Source organism: Melitaea cinxia, chromosome 5 (genome assembly GCF_905220565.1).
Source record: "Melitaea cinxia chromosome 5, ilMelCinx1.1, whole genome shotgun sequence".
NCBI lineage: Eukaryota > Metazoa > Arthropoda > Insecta > Lepidoptera > Nymphalidae > Melitaea > Melitaea cinxia.
Window position 1 is genome coordinate 14,445,865 of NC_059398.1, and position 23,286 is coordinate 14,469,150.

The 23,286-nt window shown below is 31.3% G+C and overlaps 1 protein-coding gene across 1 annotated transcript; it reads left to right on the forward strand.

Moving 5' to 3' along the window:
- Positions 1 to 5,121: 5,121 nt before the first annotated feature.
- On the forward strand, positions 5,122 to 22,661 carry LOC123653868 (annexin B9-like). The gene is made up of 9 exons (XM_045589845.1): positions 5,122 to 5,136; positions 5,267 to 5,755; positions 8,892 to 9,068; positions 12,152 to 12,356; positions 18,669 to 18,748; positions 19,066 to 19,138; positions 19,572 to 19,745; positions 20,749 to 20,930; positions 21,877 to 22,661. The coding sequence occupies exons 1-9, from the start codon at positions 5,122 to 5,124 to the stop codon at positions 21,931 to 21,933; spliced, it is 1,452 nt and encodes a 483-aa protein (XP_045445801.1). The 3' UTR covers positions 21,934 to 22,661.
- The last annotated feature ends 625 nt before the right edge of the window (positions 22,662 to 23,286 follow it).

The following is a 23,286-nucleotide window of genomic DNA, read 5'->3' on the forward strand; positions in this document are numbered from 1 at the left end:
CTGCGGCCCTGCGACAGGGTGAACAATTAAAATATCGGCCCTGCATGCATACATACAATACGATCGGCAGTGGCACTGCAAGCAGGGCCCTGCAGGCAGTGCTTTGAGTAGGCCCCTTAAGGGGCCTACTCAAAGCACTGCCTGCAGGGCCTGCTTGCAGTTACTGCCGCAGAGCATGTTGCTCCACAAAGCACTGCAAATCATTTACGCGGCATACGTTGTCGTGTTCACTTGTGTTCTCTTTGTCCTTGCCTAAATTCGTCAGTTTTTATAAATGGCTCCTACATTATTCAAACACCAAAAAATAGCATTGGGTTTGACTGTATTGAGTACTTGTAGCGTTCAAAAGAAAAAAAGGAAGCACTGGTGTAAAAAAGTTTTATATTTTTCATGTAAAAGAGACATAGCCTGCGACCGCATATCTTTGTTATGATAATGATCTTGGTTAGTTTTCCAAAGACATGGCAAATCCCTATACAATTAGATTACGTCCCTCCACACGTCTTTTTCTCGCTGGCTCATTTTTCTTGAAGAAAACAGAGCCAAACAAATAATATAATAAAACCAAACCAACTAACCACCAACTAACTGATTAATTGCTAAATGACAACCACTGACAAGACAAACCCCAGGTCAAATGGAGTAGACAAACGTCGCAATGTACCGACGTAAACAAAATGGTGGTCTAAATCGGCCCGACCGAGCTACACATGTCCCTGATTGCAGTTTACGGAGTGGGGAGATCGTGTGTCGGGCTGGCAGAACGACACTGCGGCCCTGCGACAGGGTGAACAATTAAAATATCGGCCCTGCATACATACATACAATACGATCGGCAGTGGCACTGCAAGCAGGGCCCTGCAGGCAGTGCTTTGAGTAGGCCCCTTTAAAGCATAGCCCGCCTGTCCCTAAAAACTTGTTTCAGCCACCAGTCTGCGCTGCTGACGGTAAGTTGCCTCTGTGAAGTTAGCTGTTTATGTCATGTGCTTATGAGTACAAGTAAATGAAGTTAGTTGAATAATGTATTTTGTAAACAATGTTTACAAATTTTCTTTGCGGCATTTGTGAGAAAATAATCGTGCTCCGTAATTTTTTAATTTTTGACCAAAAGAAACATTACAAAATGGTGAAACATTGTATTGTGCGTGGATGTAAAAGAGATTTAGCATCTGATCGCTAAAATAGAATGAATTACTGAAAAACAATTTGCGTCAATCATCTTTATTCAAAGTACCAAACTACCAAAGGTAATAATATCTTCATACGTTATTGATTCATAGCTGTACATTGGAATACTGAATATGTAAAATTATTATTTGCTTAGTTAATCATGTTTTTTTAAATAAATTAATCTTTATTGAACTTTTAAGAAATTGTTGAAATTAAGGTTAATTACAAGATTTGCAAGTAATTACATTCTCAAAATTTATTCATTCACTTTCAGAATAACGTATTGAGGGAAAATGGGTAAAAGCTTTATCACAACAATTGACTCCAAATCAGTTTGTGTGAGAAGCACTTTCGCGAAGAAGATATTAAGAAAATTGATCGATTGATTATTAATGGAGCTGAAATTATCATCCCTCGCGAAAGGTGGACTCTTTTGAATGACAATGTCATTCCAATAAACCCTCACGATTTGGAAAAGGACATTTCTGAAGAGGTTTGAATGCCAAAATTTATTATTTTTAGTTGATATTGAAATATAAGAAATATCAAATCTGTTTACTTTACTTTAAAGTTGTTTTTTTTTTGTTACCTCAAGTTCCAATAGTGCAAAATGACATTAATAACTGACCAATCGAAAACCTGGATTATACACAACCCTTGTTAAAAATCGTTCAAGGTAACAATTTAAAAGAAGATTCTCAACCAGCAAGACCCCATCATATGGAATCACCAGAGATTGTAACAGATAATAATGTAAAAGACTTAGATATTGTTATGTTTATCATATTGTTATAGATTTGCGAGATTTTAATATTTTCTTGTACATAAATTTCAACATTAGGTCATTATCTCGAACATGTCTCCACCATCATGTGTTACACTAGAAGAGATCCATGCTCATTTTCACTCAATACTGATCCAAGGATGGTGTTATTTTGCTTGTGATGAAGAGTTGATATTATATAAGATATGAATTTTACTATTTCCAATAATCTTTCAGTGAAGGTAAATAATTTTCTCATGCTTTTTTGAATAATTTTATCTATTTATAATGCATACAGAGCATTTTATAAAATTTATTAAGTTTTGCTCACATAATCATTTCTGATACAACAGGTTTCTTTCTCTCAACAACCAGAAATTGTTATTGATACTAAATCATCTATAGAAGATATAAAAATGTATATGGAAACTCTGCAAGCGACTATTTTATGTAAAGGAACTGACATACACTATAGGTACGATATATTTTCTTTCATTTCTTTTAATATAAATAAAAATCTCATACTATTACACATTCGGTGAAAATTGAAAATAAACTTAAAGATTCACCTAAATCGAGGCTCCATCTAGAACTGTGACACCTGAAGTAGAAACAAGCATCAAGTACATCTTTTAGTAGTAGTGTGAAAAGAAAGAAAGTATCTACATTACCTTTGAAAAATTCCAAATCATCTTGTAAGTCAATAGATATGTGTTTTAGGTAGCAGATTTTTTTTGTAATTATCTAACTGTATGCAAATGAACTTGTAAATAATGTAAAAACATTTATAAAGCAATTTTATGAAATAAAAAAATATGATATTTTAATTGTTTTTTATTTATTTTACTACTATGTCGTTAAATCTAGCAAATTTTGATCTTTCATTTCTACTAACTATCACTCAATATTGATACTAATTCACCACTTCGCCAGTAAACCTGTATAGTAGTCACAATGCAAAGGCCACGTTTATATTGTCTCATTGTTAATTAAATAATTAACAGATAGTCTAATAATATGGATAATATATTTCTGATAATTTTAGTACTATTTACTGACTCTTAATTTACTTTGAGAAAAGTTGTATTTATAATTATAAATTATGTGAAGAAACATATTGTAAGCATCATTAAAAACAGTAATGTGGTGTTTTTATGATTTTTATTGAAAAAAAAAAATTAATAAAACCATATCAAAATATGCATAATATTGTTCATAATTAATGAGAGACAATAATGTAATTTTTATACAAAAAAAGCTATAGAATGCTAAAGGTGGTGGTTGCGGGTTCGATCCCCGCACATAACAAACATTTATATTGGCCATACAGATGTTTGCTGTGGTCTGTTTGTGCAGTCCTTTTGAGTCTCCCCACCGTGCCTCGAAGAGAATGTTATGCCGTCGGTTCCTGTTGTTATCATGTACATCTGATAGCGATTGATAGGGAATAAATCTTCCAACCCACATTGGAGCAGCGTGGTGGATTAAGCTCTGACTTAAGCACTGACACGGGGGAAAGAGGCCTATGCACAGCAGTGGGATATTAGAGCATTACATGCTGAAGCATACGGGAAGAATACCACTAACAAATGCTATAGTTTTAACTTATTTAGTATCACAGAACAAAAAAGAAAACATATAGACCTAATCCCAGCCGTGGGATGTTAAAATATTGATCTTATAAAAACAATTTCACATCTTACTGATAAAGTCTCAGTATCTGTAACTTATTGAATCTATAACGATATGAAACGGATAAGTTTCTGAATGTTTTCATTCCGCTTCACACTTCACTATCTGGCAAATACTTTCTATTCAGAACCTTTTTTAATTTATATTATAGGTAATTTCATATTCGAATCTTATTAATAGGTAAACATCGTAAATATTTTAGTTAAAGTACATTTACAATAAATGTGAACAAAAAATAAAGGTTATAAAAAATGTATAAGTGTTATATTAACTGTGAAGTTTTATACTAAGCTTCCTATCGCAGCTTTATTGCATTGAAATAGATTATTATTACGTAACTTAATCCAATATCGTCTACTTCTGAATGAATCTTTATTGTGAATTAAATTAATGCCCGTGGTTAAAAATATGCAAACACCTCACAGACTTATAAATAAGACAGTCTTCTCTATAATTATTATTTAGTACTATCTGATCCGAAAGGGACGTCCTTTTTTGCGAATTATCGAAGTTTAATCACTGTATTCTGATTTTTCTTTTCAATTTATGCGAAATTTTCGCATGAGTTCGCCACGTATATACACATCTCTGGAGTTGTTACATACGTTGAATTTTTTTTCTATCGGTCATTGTAACTTATACTTAAAATATACATAAGTTAAAACTTAAAGAATATCAGGTAAAATGAAACCCAGTCTCTTAATTTATATGCTAGTGTAAATTCGAAACAACATCTGTAAAAGCGTAGAAACGTGTGTATATTATTACGATAACAACTTTTACAACTTTTTGAATTGTTGTAGCTCAGAAACAGTTTTTCAGCTTGTTAGGAATTTATGCACCTTCGAATGTCTAAAAAATGATCGAACTAAATGTTGATAGACTTGATAGATCAGTTCAAATTAGCGCACAACAGCCCGCGCTTTTATTGAGGCAACTTAGCGATCGCAGCGCTACGCTATTTCGTCGATATTTTCGGGACACTATTTTCTATAGCGATCGTTCTCCTCTTCTCTATGCTCCATGATTATGACAATAGCCCATTGTCAATGGGAGATGGGCGGCTTGAAAGGTAAGAGACGTTTTCAGTCGAGTAATTCCTGTGGTTTATGCACAGAGTACAGTAAGTATACCGGGATGGGCTTATGGCAAAGTCGAAGAGATATCGGTAAAAATATTAACGCTATTTAACCGGTATTTTATGATGGTAATTGGTCACGCAACCAAGCCCTCTCTGAGTTAATTTGTTTTGAGTAGTCTGTGGTAAAGACGAAATACACGTCACAGTGATTTCGTCATCGCTGATCGAATTGGAGCGCGCGTCTCGCATTACTATTATTTATTAAACTGTGGAAGTACGGAGCACTGTTGCTCTGAGCCGTCACTAACCAATCGTTAACCTAGTGTTCGAGTGTGTTTTCGTGTATTTCGTAGCGGAAAATTAAGTGCTTCAATTATTCATTACTTAATATTAATAAATACCTAAGTTTTACAAAATGAATCCTTACCAAGTAAGTAGAATGTGAAAGTGTATATTTTAAATGGTCATTAAAGTAGAAAATCTTTGTTTTGTTTATCACAAAATTATATTCTGGCGTAACATAGGTAGGTACTGATCATGATATTTAATTTCGTTTTAAGGGTCAGCCACCTTACCTACACAATGTCGGATTTAGCAACTCAGCCCCGCAGTCTTTTGGGAACCCGCTGCCGATGCCAGGTTTTCCTACAATGGGATATCCGACAGCTCAACCCGGTTACCCTAACACTGGCTCTGGCTACCCGCAATCGTCTCAAGGGTATCCGCAAGCCCAAGGCTACCCACAACAGACTCAAGGGTATTCACAAGGGTACTCTCAACCTAGCTCTGGTTATCCAAGTCAGGCTTACCCACAGGCAAACTCTGCTCAAGGCTATCCATCTGCTCAAGGCTACCCTTCTGCTCAAGGCTACCCTTCTGCTCAAGGCTACCCTTCTGCTCAAGGCTATCCTTCTGCTCAATCTGCGCAGCCAGGCTACCCTCAAAGTTCTGGTTATCAACAACCTAATCAACACCAGGGCTATCCATCATCAAATGTCCAAAGCCATCAAGCATATAGTCCTTCATCAAGTCCAGTACATGTGCCAAAGGTAACTTTCTTATAATTAATACTCAACTCACTATATTTATATTTTGTGATAAGCAAAACATTGGCTTAGAATTGACGCTTTTTTTTTGTTTATATATTTGTTATTAAAATTTAACATAATAACTAACTGTAAATAAGATAATAATATAAATGCTGTCTATATGCTTATCATCATCAATGTGTTCGCTTTTAGATTTATATGCACTACTACTACTTCAGAAGAAATTATTTAATAACACGCCAAACATATGTTATATATTCACATAATTTATAAATTAAGATATTACAAAAATATGTAAAAATCAAATACTTGTATTAACTACACAAATAAGTACCAGGTTTAATTAAAAAAAAAAAAAAAAAAAAAAACTAGAAAACCATAGGAATAATGACTCATAAAGTAAAATAATTGCTACACATAAATATCATCAAACAGATATATATATCATATCAAACAGATATATAACAATATTTTATTATGAAAATAAAAATAACATTGTTCATTATGCCTATATTATTATAATTATTATATTTTTCAGTCTAATTATTCATTAAATATTTTGCAATGTTGATCAGTACATTGAGTCATACACACACTATTGTTACTATTTTCATCAGATTACATACTGATAAGTGGCATTGGGCCAATGGTTGGTTTTTATTCATAATATACCATACTAACAGGAAAGATTACTCACAATGTGTATTGGAAATTTTACACTGCAATATTATGATATTATTGTGAAAGAATAATAATACAAAATTTTGTAAATGTGTTTTTTTAATAAACATTACATTTATTACATTTATAATAAAGTTAAACATTTTAAATAGTCAAATTATATTGTAAATTATAGCCCTTAATTTTTTTTTTTTTTTTTAGTTTATCAATTTATTACTTTGTTGTGTTTTTTTATGTTATTTTAAAATAGCTGTGTACGTCAATTTTTAAGATTTCTGAATATACACTATATTTATACACTACATTTTTTTTGCTTGATCTATAACACTACATAGAAGTGATCTACGAGACTTACATTACAATTTAAATACAGTAAATCATTTAATATACAGTAAATCATTTAAGAGACAAGAACCGTTACGAAGGTTCTTAAATAATTAAATTATTTTTATATAATTGGCTTCTCAGTTCAAAATTATTAATTATTTTTTTTACTCATATATTACAAGTTTTTTTTTTAACTTTCTTTCACATAATTACTTATTTCCATATACACACTGTTATAATACAAAATTAAAAAAAAAACTACACTAAGAATTAATCAACATTAAACACTTAATTAAATGTTTAAGACAAGTTATTTTATTCTAAATATAACCCAATTTCGTTGTACTTGACACAAAACCGAGATGTGTGTCTATTCTATACACAAATATGAGGCACTGGTGCCATACATACACACAGTGACTCTATTCAAGGAACAGTTTACTGCAATTACATTGTTATGTTCACTCCGTCTCACCGAGTACATTTATCACAATAACCAGCGATTCAGTCTTGACTTCGGTCCCCACTACAATGGATGTAGTTTCTTACAAAGCCACTGTTTTATTATACTGTTACTGATTTGTGATATGGTGTGATATAATTGTATTGTGTTTTAATTGGTATAGTTTCTGTAACAATACGGTAACATGTCCTCGGTAACGTCAAATTCCAGTATGCGCAGCATCTATAGAGCATCAATTGGCATACGGCGTGGGTTCAAGTCGTTCCGTTACACGGTATTTAATAGTTTTTCTCGACATCTTCGTTCTATGCCTACCTTAATCTGCATGTACTGTTATGAGAATGAACTAAGCGGAAATGCTATAAATGACACTGTTCTTTTACACTCATGAGATAGATCTAAGTTCATACAATTTATGATTCATTTTCATTGTAAATCTATATTAACATACAATTGAAGGTAAGTTTTTTAAATACCGGCATCTCTTATTTAGAAGTCTATTGAAATTTTTACATGGTTATATTACTTAGCAATTTAAATTATGTACAATATAGATATCCGAATCTTCGTACTAAATTATTTATCGAACTATTAGTTATTTAGCATCAATTAAATACACACAAGTAATATTTTCGTGCTATTATTTAGTAGCTTTTGCCCGCAACTTCGTTCACATAGAAATTTTCATATTATTTCAATGTTATGCTGTCACGGGATAAATTTGTCGCGTACTTAACTTTTTTATTGATTGATTTTTTATGATACTCCGTACCTATTGGTCGTAGCGTGTTGTTATATAGCCTATAGACTTCCGTACTATATATATATAAAATAATTTTTCAATTTGACATAGTAATTCCTGAGATTATCACCTTCAACCTAACAAACACCACATCTTTATTATCTTAGTAGGTATTGATATGACTTGTAATGTAAAGCCTAAAATAATGTGCTGTTTATATTTAACAGTCAATATGTTTGAAGGATGGCTGATAAAATAGGGTATGAAGATTACATGATAAGAGTTTTACCACTTAAGATATTTTGATACAATGCAAAATAAACGCTGATAGTAGATAATAATTAGAGAAAATCGATATCTTTATACTAGTGTTAGAAGTTTTCATGTATAAAATAAACATTAGCGAAAAAGCAGTAGAAATTATTTATTAAACAAAGTTCATCTTTTTTACTATATAGGTATTAGGTACATAAATATGTATTATTACGAACACCACACTTTGTTACAGATACACAAACACAAGTTTTTGTTTACTATGTAAAATATTGTTTTTTATTTTTTATTTTTAACTCTACAAAAGGTGTTATATGTTTGATGTGTAAATGTATGTAACGTTGAATGGAAGATATCGCTGCTTTAGTGATCACTCACGCACGCACGCACGCACACACGCACACACGCACACACGGACACACGGACACATGAATTCACCAGCTACAGTTTACTCCCCAAGGCAAGCGTGCGTAAAGCTTATGTACAATATTGTATATTGACCATATAAGCGCAAAATAATAAAATATTTTAATGGTAATATAATTTAACAAGCACGGAATACACTTAATTAAAACTTTGGCCCTTACATACGAGTATATATATGAATAATAAATTGATTTTTATTTTTAACAGCTCTGTTCTATTTACAGTCCAAACCAACCGTAGTTCCCGTGAACCCCTTCGACCCCCGTGAAGATGCGGCTGTGCTACGGAAGGCTATGAAAGGATTTGGAACAGACGAAAAGTCGATCATCCAAGTGTTGACACGTCGCAGTAACGAACAGCGTCTCCGGATCGCGTTCGAGTTCAAAACATTATATGGAAAGGTGAGTGACTTGTTATAAAAAAAATAATTTTTAATTTTTATATAATTTTTAATATTTAATTTTTAAATTTAAAATGATCTATACCTTGATTTATACGAATCGTTTTTATGAATAGAGAAATAAAATATCTTGTCAATGTGGTTTGACTTTAAAATAGTCTGTAGGTATGTGGAACGATTTTCTCGATTTACCAAAATCCCTAGCTATATACTTACTTAGCGTAACAACCCTAATTGTAAAAAATTATTTGGGTTTATAATTACTTTATAATTTATATCATCTTATTTAAACCGAGATTTCATTTTTTTTTTTAAATTAAATTTATTCTCAAACACAGCCATTATAAAATACTTAGGGCATGTTTTACAAGTTGTGGATAACGCTATTTAACGGATGATGATACCCAACGTAAAAGATTTTGATTTCTAACCACCATCGAATTCCACTGTATTTTTGAGATATTTTGTTCGTATAAATGAATCGAAATAAGCTATAGTTTTTTTTAAATCTACTATAGTTTCATGTCATAATAGTGAATGAAATATTGTATAAAATTATTTGAAAACTTCAAAATTACTTGTATAATTTGTTTGATATCAATTACGCTAAAACATTTTACTTGTTATAATATTACGACTAAATAATACACGCTAAGGGCACTACATTTAATTTAAAACCCCATTGGGGCTTCTGAAATTAATAACGAAAAACCTTGTAGATACATAATTATATAACTACGAACGTTTCTTTCATACTCCAATAACTTCATATACTGTAATCGTTTCTCTGTACGTCTGTACGTTTCTCGTGTATGTTATTTTTGTTAATCTTTTTGAGAAATAAAAATATTTAAACAAAAACCTTATAGATACAAAATTATATATAAACATTTCCTTTAATTTGTTTATACGGCTTTTGCTTACATACGATGTAGGTAAGTGGTTCAGAATTATGGTAAAGCGGTTTGACAATCGTGGCACGTAGACGTTATTTCGACTTTCACCTAATGCGGTGCCCACATTAATTTTCTTTATCACTCAAAACTAAAAGCAAATTATATGCGGAAACCAAGACCTGATTTACTTCAAGTAATTTTTATTGATATAATGAGTATATTATCGTATTATCATGTTAAAATGTCCGTAAAAATGAAACAAATGTTTTAGTTCATGTATAACTTTTTACAGTGGACTTGTTTTAATGTAAAAATTAAGGCTTCTCTGGGTTTTACAATGTCTAACTTTTCGCTATTGTATTCTAGCGTGTTTTCTATACCAAACATAGCATTTATTCTATATTTTTTCTGAATAGATATGTTATCCATCCACTTTTTCTCGGACTTATATTCGTTTGAAATATATTCGAAGGTGGACTTTGAAAGTAGCACCCGTGACAGAGAAAATGAGGAGCATTAGGTTAGCGTGGTATGGGCATGTAATGAGGAGGGATGAACGCTATATTGGTAAAAGAATGTAGGGATTAATGTCGAAGGACGAATAGCGATCGGCAGGCTAAAAAAGCGATGGATGGATTGTGTGAGTGAGGACATGAGAAAGAAAGAAGTAAGCGCTGAAGTGACGAATAATAGAGAGGAATGGAAGAGGAAAACATGTTGTGCCGAACCTACATAAGTGGGATAAGGGCAAGCAGATGATGATTTTTCATAACGCATTCAGCTTGTAACATCCCACTGCTGGGCATAGGCCTCTTTCTCCATGTAGGAGAAGAATTGGAACTTAATCCACCACGCAGATTTTTAATAAGCGTTCGGGTTGCTGTGTGGTTACAGCATGCCGCCATTTTTGACTCGAACTTGTGGAAGCCTACGTCCAATAGTATACTGCGATAGGTTGATGTGATGTTCGGGTAGGTAACTAAACGGGGATGCCTTACCAAATAATAAAAATACGTTCAAACTTATTCTATATGTAAGTATTTATTCTGTCGGTGCTTTATTTTAGGTATTTTTAATAACAAATTACTATTTTGGAACATTAGTCCAGCTTCTGTAATTAATATAATGACCGTCCTATTTCTGGATAACATAAATTATATAGCTATGTTTTATGTAATCAAGTAGTTTCAATACTGGGTATGCATGAAGGGTGCTCAACAGTATAGGTATGTAAATTTGTTATGTAGTGATAATCAAGTGTCCACTTATCGTATATGTTATTATTACAACAATATAATTTCAATAAGCGCTTTAGGAATATTATAAATTTACTGCTGTGTGGAATTTTTTATGTACTTACCATCAATTTTACCACTTTCTAACCACAATAAATAAAATTGAATTATTAAGTATACAAAAATATAATTAATTACCCAGCCTGATAAGCCTGATGTACCGTATCAAATTAAAATATGGCCTCAAATTAAAGGAGTCTTAAAGCTAGTTAGCTCGTAAATGAAGATTGCACAATTGTAAATCGATGACTGTTTTAAATCTTGGTGTGCTATCAATGGTTTACCCTAACATGAAAGGTCGAGTTTATAACGAGTAAATTGACTATGTAATTTTTCATTGTCAACAGCTGCGTCATTACGATGGCTTTTATCTTAATGATATTTGGAAATATCTGTAAAACTTACCTGAATACGTGTTAAAGCTTTATTCTTTAAAAGATCATATTAAAATACATGTCAAATATTAAAACAAATAAATAAATAATTAAAATAGTTTGTATAATCACATCAGATTCATATACAGCTTGGAAGCTCCCGCAAGTAAAGAAATTTTTCTCACTAGGCCTCGTTCTTAAACATAGCAAATAGATTAAGATGGCGGTAAATACTAAATATTAAAAATAAATACTCCATTTCCTCTCATAGAACGATTTTTGAAATTTATATTTGTATCGCGATGACATTTATTTTGGCAATCCAATTGTAATGTTGTTATTATTAAATATACTTTATTTTTATTTTGTGATAAAGGCTTAATACAAAAAAGTTTTACTTCTCCAATGCTTACTTTTTCGATTGTACCGTAGGAATAGAAGGGCAACAACGATACTGTATAATAATTATTTAATAACTAATTGATAGAAGACAAAATAACATTCAATATTGTCATTTAGGATCTAGTGTCCGATTTGAAGAGTGAAACTTCTGGAAAGTTCGAAGACCTGCTGGTGGCTCTTATGACGCCATTGCCTCAGTTCTACGCGAAGGAGCTTCATGACGCGATATCGGGAATCGGCACTGATGAAGATGTACTCATTGAGGTCATGTGCACCATGACCAACCACGAGATCCACGTCATCAAACAATCCTACACTGCGAGTAAGTACATTTTTTTTACATTTCTCCATAAAAAAAATAAAAGAAACTCGTAGAAAAAAAAACTTACCGTCAGACCATGTCCTAGTTTTATCGTTCTTTGCGTTTTTCTTTTGTGTTGTGTTTTGTACCCTATTGGAAGCCATTATCGAACGCAGTTCATAAAAATTGAACTTTCAACTATTATATATATAAAAAAACTTCGTAAATAGCAAAAATTACATTGGATTTTAGATGCGTATCTTTTAAACAATTAGTGAATTTTTTGGCGTGTTGTGGTTTCAAGTGTATGTGCCTCTCATACTTCAAACACAAACTGATCTAGAATAATATTTATTAGTTAAAACTGATTTAGTTTTGCATATCTTTTGGTTAAACCAAATAATGTTATTTTTAACCGAATTCAAAAAAAGAGGAGGTTCTCAATTCGACTGTATTTTTTGTGTGTTACCTCTTAACTTTTTACTGGGTGTACCGATTTCGATGATTTCCTTTTTTAATTGAAAGCTGAAATTTGTCATGTTTTCCCATTTAAATTGCATCGAGATTGAGAAAAGTACATGTCTGACCTTTTGAGTTATGTAGGTATAATAATTTTGTTGACTATTTTTTCTTCTACCAACTATGATGGTTTTAACACAATTATGAAGGTTTAAAAATCGAGTAATTTGACCTTTAAACCTTTTGGTAATGAACAGTACTTATTATTGAATAAAAATATAGTATAAATAAATCCAATAAAGACTAGACGTATATTATAAAATTCGCGTATTTCAACATGGATCAATTTATCTGTGACGTCATTTGATCAATTTGAGGCGTCGCACAGTAAATAGCTTAGTTGTTCGTTTATCAGAAATGTTCCCGTGTTTGTAGATATGTATTTTGCGTGTAAAAATACTTTTATTTTAGTAGTATCAATTTTGTTACCTCATAATGTAAGAAGTCTTTTGAAAAAGATAGTAAATCGTTTAGAAAGCACATTATTTTTCAAACATATAGGTAGCTATTGTTTTATTTATTTACTAAAGCACAATACATTATTAAATTCTATGAAAAGAGAGATAAACCCTAAAAGCAGTCTCTATCATCTAACCTTAGGACATTGGACGTTTGTAGGTGTGAAAAATAAAAACTAAGCAAATTCATATAAAACGCAATAGAATATAATTAAATAAGTTGCAATCATATATAAATACTAGAGAAATAAATATATAATCTAATCGAAACATTTATTGAAGTTTTAAATGATATAAAATGCGAATGCGTATAAAAAGCAACGGAATGAAGTCGCGAGCATTAGTTGATTTCCCTTTTAAAAATTAGAATTACTTCATAACAATTCAATTAAACAATGATTTATTTATTTACTTCTTTTTGCCTATCGCAGTCCACTGGTTGACATGGCCTTCTTTTTTTAAACAACTAGGTCGTGCTCCAAACTGTGAGAAAAAAATTCACAAGTTTAATTAAACTAAAGAATTCCATTTCTCAATATATATATATATATATATATATATATATATATATATATATATATATATATATATATATATATATCACGAAATCTCCGAAACTATAACACCTAGAAACTTGAAACTTGGCAGATAGGTTCCTTATAGAGCGTAGGCATCCGCTAAGAACGGATTTTACGAAACTTGATCCCTAAGGGGGTAAAACGGGGGTTGGAAGTTTGTATGAAAGTTCTATGTTTTTAAAATAAGATGCTTGATATTTAAAATGTATGCTTTATAAATGATGAGAAAGTGTTCAAATAATGTATATTTAGAAATCAACTCCCTTTTTGGGTTAAAACGGGGGATGTTAGGTTGACCCACTCATCACGAAATCTCCGAAACTATAACACCTAGAAACTTGAAATTTGGCAGGTAGTTTTCTTATAGAGCGTAGACATCCGCTAAGAACGGATTTTACGAAACTTGACCCCTAAGAGGGTAAAACGGGGGTTGGGAGTTTGTATGAAAGTCCTATGTTTTAGAAGTAAGAGACTTGAAATTTAAAATGTATGCTCTATAGATAATGAGAAGGTGTCCAAATAATGTATCTTTAGAAATCAACTTCCTTTTAGGGTTAAAACGGGGGATGGTAGGTTGACTCACTCATCACGAAATCTCCGAAACTATAACACCTAAAAACTTGAAATTTGGCAGATAGGCTCTTTATAGGTCGCAAACATCCGCTAAGAATGAATTTTACGAAATTCGACCCTTAAGGGGATAAAACGGGGGTTGGAAATTTGTATGAAAGTCCTATGTTTTTGAAGGAAGAGACTTGAAATTTAAAATGTATGCTCTATAGATGGTTAAAAGATGTTCAAATAATGTATCTTTAGAAATCATCTCCCTTTTGGGGTTAAAATGGGGGATGGTAGGTTGATTCACTCATCACGAAATCTCCGAAACTATAACAGCTACAAACTTAAAATTTGTCCAGTAGGTTCCTCATAGGGCGCAGACATCCGCTGAGAACGGATTTTACGAAACTCGACTCCTAAAGGGACAAAACGGAGGTTGGAAGTTTGTATGAAAGTCCTATGTTTTGAAGTGAGAGAGTTGAAATTTAAAATATATGCTCTATAGATGGTGAGGAAGTGTCCAAATAATACATCGTAATCTATATATATAAAAGAGAAAGGTCACTAACTCACTCATCACGAGAACTCAGAAACCGCTGGATTATCCAAGATGGACAAAAATGAAATTTGGCAGGGAGGTAGATTATAGTTAGTAGACGTCCGCTAAGAATGGATTTTGCGATATTCCACCGCTAAGGGGGTTTAATTGGGGTTGATAGTTTGTATGAAACATATATAGCAGCTATAAGTTCGCCTGGTAGATTATTTATACTGCAGCCTGAAAATAAAACTAAAAATGTGGTGTATAGAGAGGTCATATAAAAATAACGTTTAAATTATACTAAATTGTGCCTTTGAAAAAGTTACTCATAGTGATAAGCATTTCAAGTGATTGAAATAAAAAAATAATTTGCGTTAAGCATCTTAATAGTTATGCATATCTTCATAACCATGCGGACGTAGTCGCAGGCAACAGTTAGTGTATTATAAAACAAAGTCCCCAAAAGCGTATGTGATCGATTCCCTCAAAATCTACTAAACGGATTTTCATGCGGTTTCACCAAAGCCGATTTTGATAGAGTTTCACTAGAAGTTTGCCGGGAAAACTTTGTGACAAACTGATTTCAACGCGGGCGAAGCCGCGGGCACAGCTAGTATATATATATATATATATATATATATATATATATATATATATATATATATATATATATATACTAGCTGTGCCCGCGGCTTCGCCCGCGTATATATATATATATCAGCCTCTTACGTAGGCATAACAATCTTATAGACAAACTGTTAGTCATCAGAAAGATGACGTACATTAACGTCATCATTTCGTAGCTATTATTTAATAGTCACTGTCTTCAACAATCTGCGTTTATTTAACTCATTTATACTTCAACACGTGCCTCGTGTAAGTTGCCACATTATTATTGTACATGTTTAGCTGTATACGTGTATACCTACATGTTGTTGATTGCATGTGAATGACATTGATCTACTTTAAGTAATCGAGTCTTAACTTCGTATCTTTTAACGAGAATCGCTTGATATTTCGTTTATGAATCATTACTGTTCTGTGACGTACGTTATGGGTTTGTTTTATGTACGTATTAATGTAGCCAATTGGGGCCATCTCAGGGGAATGCTCTATGACATGTTTGCGTTCATTGCTTATTCATGATAGCGTGTCTCAGATGTATTTAACTATATATTCATATATAAGTCATAGCTACGTCATATGTTTAAACTTGAGCTACTTATAGTTTCTTAATACGAATGAGTACTATAGTTATGTAATGGTATGTTTTAAAATACACTTAAGTAAGACTATTACTACATTTATTTTTTGGTAAAAATATCAGTTTAGTAGTTTTTAAAAAATGTTATTGAAATTATTCTTTTACCTGTCATGCGCAATTATTTATATGTTTTTTGTCGTTACGCAAATGGTATATTAAGCTTTTGTGTGTGTGTGTGTGTATATATGATTTTCATCAAGCTATTACGAATAAGAATAACCTTTATCTGATAAAAAATATCTCTTTCTGAAGTTAAAAAGGGCAGGTCGAAATACCTAAATCGAGATAATATTATTAATTTAGGACGTTTAGAAAACTGCGGTTTCTTTGAACAAAATTAAGCATATTATAAATTCGATATTAAATTCTCTATGATTTCATTATAAATAATGAAAAATAATAATTTGTAGACATGGAAGACTTCATCAAAATAACCTTATATTGAAATTTATTTTGATAGTGCTATTTGTCTTCTGATTCGCGTGAAGAACTCCCACCACGCAAACGTTTTATCGGGATTAAGCTACGCCCTTTTCAACGATACATTTTTGATCAATATTTGGCACGGACCTAAGTAAATTGCTTGTAGTATTATAAATGTTATAAATTTTGACTCTTTCTTTATTTCAATTTATGACTCTGAACGTAAATAGGTATAATTCTGGTAAATGACATGAATAGGATACAAGCAATTCCAAGTCCAATGATATGCAACATCGTTTACTTGAATTCACATTCCTAGATTGTGTGTATATCCTTGAGCTAAAATGAATTATTTCCTTTTCGAGTATGTTCCTAAAATACGCTACTGTTCAGTATATTTTTAATGAATTTCATATCAGTAAGCTTATGTACTTTTAATAAATAATCCAGAGCGTATGCGACAGTATATGTTTGTATTTAAATACTGTGAAGGAAATTTTCCATTATTGTCGAATCATGTCATTACTGTGAGCATCGTATTGTGATTTTAATATAAATTACATAAAAGAAACTCTTTGTTGAAAACTTATTAATATGATTTATATGTAAAAAGATATACCTATTTAGTTATTTACAATGATTTTTGCTTGTATTTTTGAATTGCCAATATTCTAGCACTATTCAAGCAAGCATTAGCAAGCGCCATGTTTTACTTATAAATAGTCAGTAAAAACTTATAAGAACTTATGCAATAAAACTTCAATATTATGATTTTTAAACTTCATTAAACTATATCTTTTTATGTCGATACAAGAGTCTGGTCAGAACTTAGGTATTTTCTCGTAAAAAATCCAAGTGAGTCATCGATAACCGATATATAGGAAAGAGGAAAACATTAGGTACAGGAATCTTTGGTACGTTTCCAAAGTTGATAAATTATTTTTTAATGTTTTATCCTTATAATATCACATTTCGTGTAAAGTGTATTTAGATGTCAGTGTATTGACCATAATTCTCTTGGTATTGTTTAATCACGTGATGCGTTCAAAGGCCAAAAAAATAAAATACTTTATTCCACTTAAAATATACAGAATATTTTGTATATGTAAGCTTAATAAAGGTCACTCTCTAAAAGAGATCTCTTAAACCTATTGTTAGGAGAAAGTTTTCTCATAGTGTGAAAGACAGTGGTACATAATATGTAAAAAAGTAAAACAACGATACCTAAATTAAGACCAATTGATTTAGACTCAAATAAATAATAAATAATTGCGTATTATATATTTATATATATTATAAATAAATTCATTATAGACTCGTATATTCTAAAAAACGTGATAAAATATTCTATGAACCGTGTCTGGTAGTCTAAAAGTCTGGCGCAAAATGAACCATCCAAAAATAATAACATTCCTATTTTTCGCCATGTCATTGAAATGGAGGCGATATTGAGCGATTCCGTTAAAGCTCATACTATACAATGGCTACACAATATATATAACGTCAGATCAGAAAGAGCACTACATATATACTGATTGAACGTCACGTCTAGACATTAAAACGTTTATTATTTTATAAATAATAATTAGAAATTATAGTCAGAAATTAGATCGAATAAAAATTTGTCCTTAAAGGGTGTGCTGGGAGAAATATTTGTAAGGAATTAGGATATCAATGAAAATATATGTACCTACATTATACATACTATAAGATTTTGTTTAATAAATAATTAAATATGTATGGATTTTTGTTAAATTACTTGCATTGTCCAGTAAAATAATTCATATACTCATGTTAGGCCATTAATTTTTGTCAATTTAAGATAAAGCCTACACTTATGGTTCCGTATAAAAAGTCGCATTGATAAGGCCACCATTACACATTTGTGATAAACGTTGCAAAATGTTGTTTCTATGTATGGATATTAAATAATAATAAACATTCATCCTAATATAATGTATCATAGTTTATTTATATTTTTTGTCTTTACAGTATACGGAACACTTCTCGAGGATGACTTACGCGGTGATACGTCAGGCAATTTTAAGAGGCTAATGACATCATTGTGTATGGTAAGTCTTTTTTCGTAGTAGCGTGGAACTATGTTCGTATTTTTAATATCTAAAAATAAATTAATTATCATAAATTGCCTTATCTATCATGTGGATACGATGAGGTTCTCAAAAAACCAATGTCAAATGAACAATGTATAATTAATCGTTTAAAGTATCTAAACAATTATATTTCAATTATATTAGAATTGATAAATTGATAACTGTAAAAAGATGAATTAAAAATTGTAACCAAGTTTCACTATAAAATATATTTTTTTAATTTTGTTTGAATCAATAAATTACTGATATTAATGTAAATAAATTTATTTTTACAGGGTAATAGATCTGAAGATTTCCACATTGACCAAGCGAAGGCCCGCGAAGATGCTAGGAGCTTGTTGCAAGCAGGTACTCTAAATTAATTTAGCAAATTTAAAATATTAAAAGATATTGTTGAATGTCTTCATTTCAGTTCATCATCAGTTGTATATTTTATTTATTGACAATCTTAAAAACAAATAGTTATATATTCATTGATAATATTTGTTTACCAATTAAAAAACTAAAAACATAAATGATTATTAACATTTTAAATTTATTGAAAGTTTTGAAAATGCAAGATTTTATAGTTTGTTTAGAAAAGAATGGCGTGTTTTGAAAGCGTTTTTTCTTTTATGATTAGTAAGTGTGGAAATTATTATCAATCACCAAAATTATTTTATTAGTAATGTACCCAGTTTAAACTATATTTCTTGATGGAACACCCCATTTTCTAATTTAGACAACTCGTACATATTTTAAGAAATTTCTAATATAATAAACAATCAATTATAAATTCCAGGTGAACTGCGTCTCGGTACGGACGAATCAGTGTTCAACGCGGTGCTTTGTTCTCGCTCGTTCCCGCAACTGGCCGCTATATTCCAGGAGTACCAAAACCTCACCGGACATGACATAGACGACGCTATCAAGGCGGAATTCTCTGGTGACCTTGAAAAGGCTCTACGAGCTATTGGTAAGCTTTTGACAAAAATTTACTAATAGTTAGTGCAAGAGGAACCTCTGCAGTTTGCTATTGCCAAGTGATGCACATAATCTAATTGTTTTTTAAAATTTATTTATATTACATTATATCTTTATATAATTATATAAATTATGTGTCACATTGTTTGTCCGCGATGGACTTCTAAACTACTTAACCGATTTTAATCAGTACACCGTGTGCAGTTTGATCCAACTTGAAAGATGGGCTATATTTTATTTTGATTTATGTAATTATTATATTTAACAAAAAAAAAAAAAAATAAGGCGGTACGAAGTGTGCCAGGTCAGCTAGTAATGTACTAATTTAAAATTCATTGATCACGGTCAGTACATATAATTTGGTAACTAATAAATTACGCCGCGTTGGCGCAGCGGTTACAGCCGTGGATTGTACCTGTTGCGCTGGCGGTTGCGGGTTCGATCCCCGCACACGACAAACATTTGTATTGGCCATACATGTGTTTGCCGTGGTCTGGGTGTTTGTGCAGTCCTTGTGGGTCTCCCCACCGTGCCTCGGAGAGCACGTTAAGCCGTCGGTCCCGGTTATTATCATGTACACCTGATAGCGATCGTTACTCATAGTAAGGAATATATCCGCCAACCCGCATTGGAGCAGCGTGGTGGATTAAGCTCTGCTCCTTTTCTTACATGGGGAAAGAGGCCTATGCCCAGTAGTGGGATATTACAGGCTAAAGCGTAATAAATTCCTAATAATCAAATAAACTAGACCAAATAAATGGTAAGTAATTAGTAAAACTAAGTTGCACAAATAACAGCAAGGCCTTAGCAGATGGCTTAGTCAAGTTGTCTGTGTAATCTATCATAATTTGTCGTATGTAAATTTATTTAAAAAATCATAAAAATAGAAACATAAGCCAATGTAGTAATCAACAATACATATGTACACACTACTCATCTTACATAAAATATGTAATTAACTTGTAAATTTAATTTAATACAATTTTAATTTACAGTTAAAGTGGTCCGCAACAAGCCGTTGTTCTTCGCTGAGCGTCTCCACAAATCTATGAAGGGTCTCGGCACAAACGACCGCCAGCTGATTCGCATCATGGTGACTAGGTGCGAGGTGGACCTCGGAGACATCGCTGATATGTTCCAGTCGAAATATGGTGAAACTCTTCAGAGCTGGATCGAGGTGATTAATATTGTTGAAAAAACTAATTGATTAATCGACTAGGCTGTAATACAAATGAATTACAGTTCCTTTATGGTTGATGTAACAAATTGATTTTTTTATTTTTGTATTTATATATGTATTTATAAGTACATCCGTATAGCAGAAATGCAACAAAATACGAACTAGCTATTAAATTTAAATAAATAAATAAACGCTACACACTCAACGGCTCCCGGTAGGATTCACAGGAACACACACAATTACACGAGCACAAACGCTCTGACCATGACAAACATCTGAATGGCCAATACAAATTATTGTCATGTGCGGGGATCGAACCCGCGACCGCTAGCGCAACTATCAGCGTAGTGACCGCTGCGCCAACGCGTCGTCGCGCAAATTTGTTCCAGTCTTAATACTCGTAGCATAATATACCTGTTTAATCGGCCACTATGAACACTCTTTGATTGACTTGATGATTTTATGGGACAAGACATACCACGATCGTCTTTTTCAAACTATATTATGGAGTGATTGCAATTCACGGTCACAGGTGGTTCCGTAATATATATTATTGTTGCAATCGATGTATTGTATGAATGGACGTTTTAGATCTGTAAGTCTCATGTCAGCCGCTAAGGTGGTAAGGTACAAGAAATGATTTACTATATAATGGATTTGAGGATTCAGTTTTTCTCGTGGTATAAACTTGTCTATTTATATCTTTTTAAACACGCCTTAAAATATTTCCAATAGATCTTCAAATCAATCAAAATTTTCCTCCAAATAAGTACACATATCCAATTTGAAACTACGCGAAAAACTGAGTACTTTTAAAAACCTACCAATTTAAGCTCAAGATAAGGTCTTCTCAATACTATACGTTATACGAACGACGAATATTATACGTTAATATTTATAGAATTATTTTAATTTAATTTTTTTTTCTTTTTTTCGATTACAGGGCGACTGCTCCGGACACTACAAGAAGTGCCTGCTTGGTCTACTCGGTCTTTACTAGAAACATCTAGACTTGTCTACGCAAGTAACATTTACACTTCTCTCTGGTACCAACACTGGCTTCTGTAATCTCTTTTTATTGAAATTTGCAATTAATGTTTAAAGTTTATACATGTTGTGTTCGAATTCTAAATTTTTGTAGTATTCTTATGTATTCAAATAAAAAATATATATGTAATCGTATACTATAAAATATAAAAAGAACTAAATAATATATGAATAATTATTATAGGAGATTATAAAAAGTGTTGTTATTGCCGATCTTGCATTAAAATATAAGAAATAATAGAAATGCCGTATACAATCTTAGACGATTTACAAAGTGGTGGTCCATACATCATATAATTATTTCTAAATTAAAAAACCGTCCGCTTGATATATATCTCGAATATTTTATTATGTTTAGATGATTATTTTGAAAATTTAATTTTTTTAATTTTTTTTTTGTTTAAATTTTTAAACATAATACATTTTAGATTTTTTTTGGTGGTTTTTTAGAAAATGAAAGGTGATTTTTTTAATATTTTGATTGTGAAACAAAATTAGTAAACTTTCGTAAGTGAAACTATTTACAAAGACATCGTTGATATATTGATAGTAATTTATGTTATTATATTCAATGCGTATATATGAAAGGACTGTTGTACCTTGAACTATAGTGCTTTATCCTCGTTACAATGTGCCTTCAATATAAAAAATTAATTTTAAATACATGTTCTAACACATAAATGTAGCATTGTAATAGCGACTTTATAAATATTCATACATTAATTATAAAATAAAAATTTTAGAAAATTATTGAATAATATGTTAAAATCGATATTTATTTTGAAAATTTTAATATGAATAGCAAGTATTTTTTTTAACTTTTAAATAAAATTACATGTCAAAAACTATTTCTTAAAAACAAAGGAATGCAACATTCAAGTAATGGGTTAGTTTGGACACAATTATATAAAATACAAACGTCTTATTCATATTATTTATAAATAGTTTTTATACAAGTAACATTCCTCAAATAAGAAAAAAAAATATTTAAAAAACTTTGTACTAAAAAGCCCCATTACGAATAAGCTTATTGTTAGGAATAACTTGTTAAATTATTTTTTTAACGTTCAACGTTAAATAAAATGTGTGCTAAAAATTTCTATTATATAATATATTAACTACTTATTTTCATTACTCCTCGATTAAGCACCTTTTGCTAAGAAATTTTAAGTTAATTTTCATTAATATTTTAACTAAATTTAAAGAGTTATAAACAACTTTTTCTTTTGGCTGAAGCCTAGGTATGACTTTTAGATGTTTCAAAATATATAAATATGCCAAAATTAAGAACTCTGACAGATAGATC

Coding starts and splice junctions, on each gene's coding strand:
- LOC123653868 (XM_045589845.1), top strand. Junction 19,139..19,571: donor TAGGAGCTTGTTGCAAGCAG/GTACTCTAAATT, acceptor TATAAATTCCAG/GTGAACTGCGTCTCGGTACG. Junction 20,931..21,876: donor CTCTTCAGAGCTGGATCGAG/GTGATTAATATT, acceptor TTTCGATTACAG/GGCGACTGCTCCGGACACTA.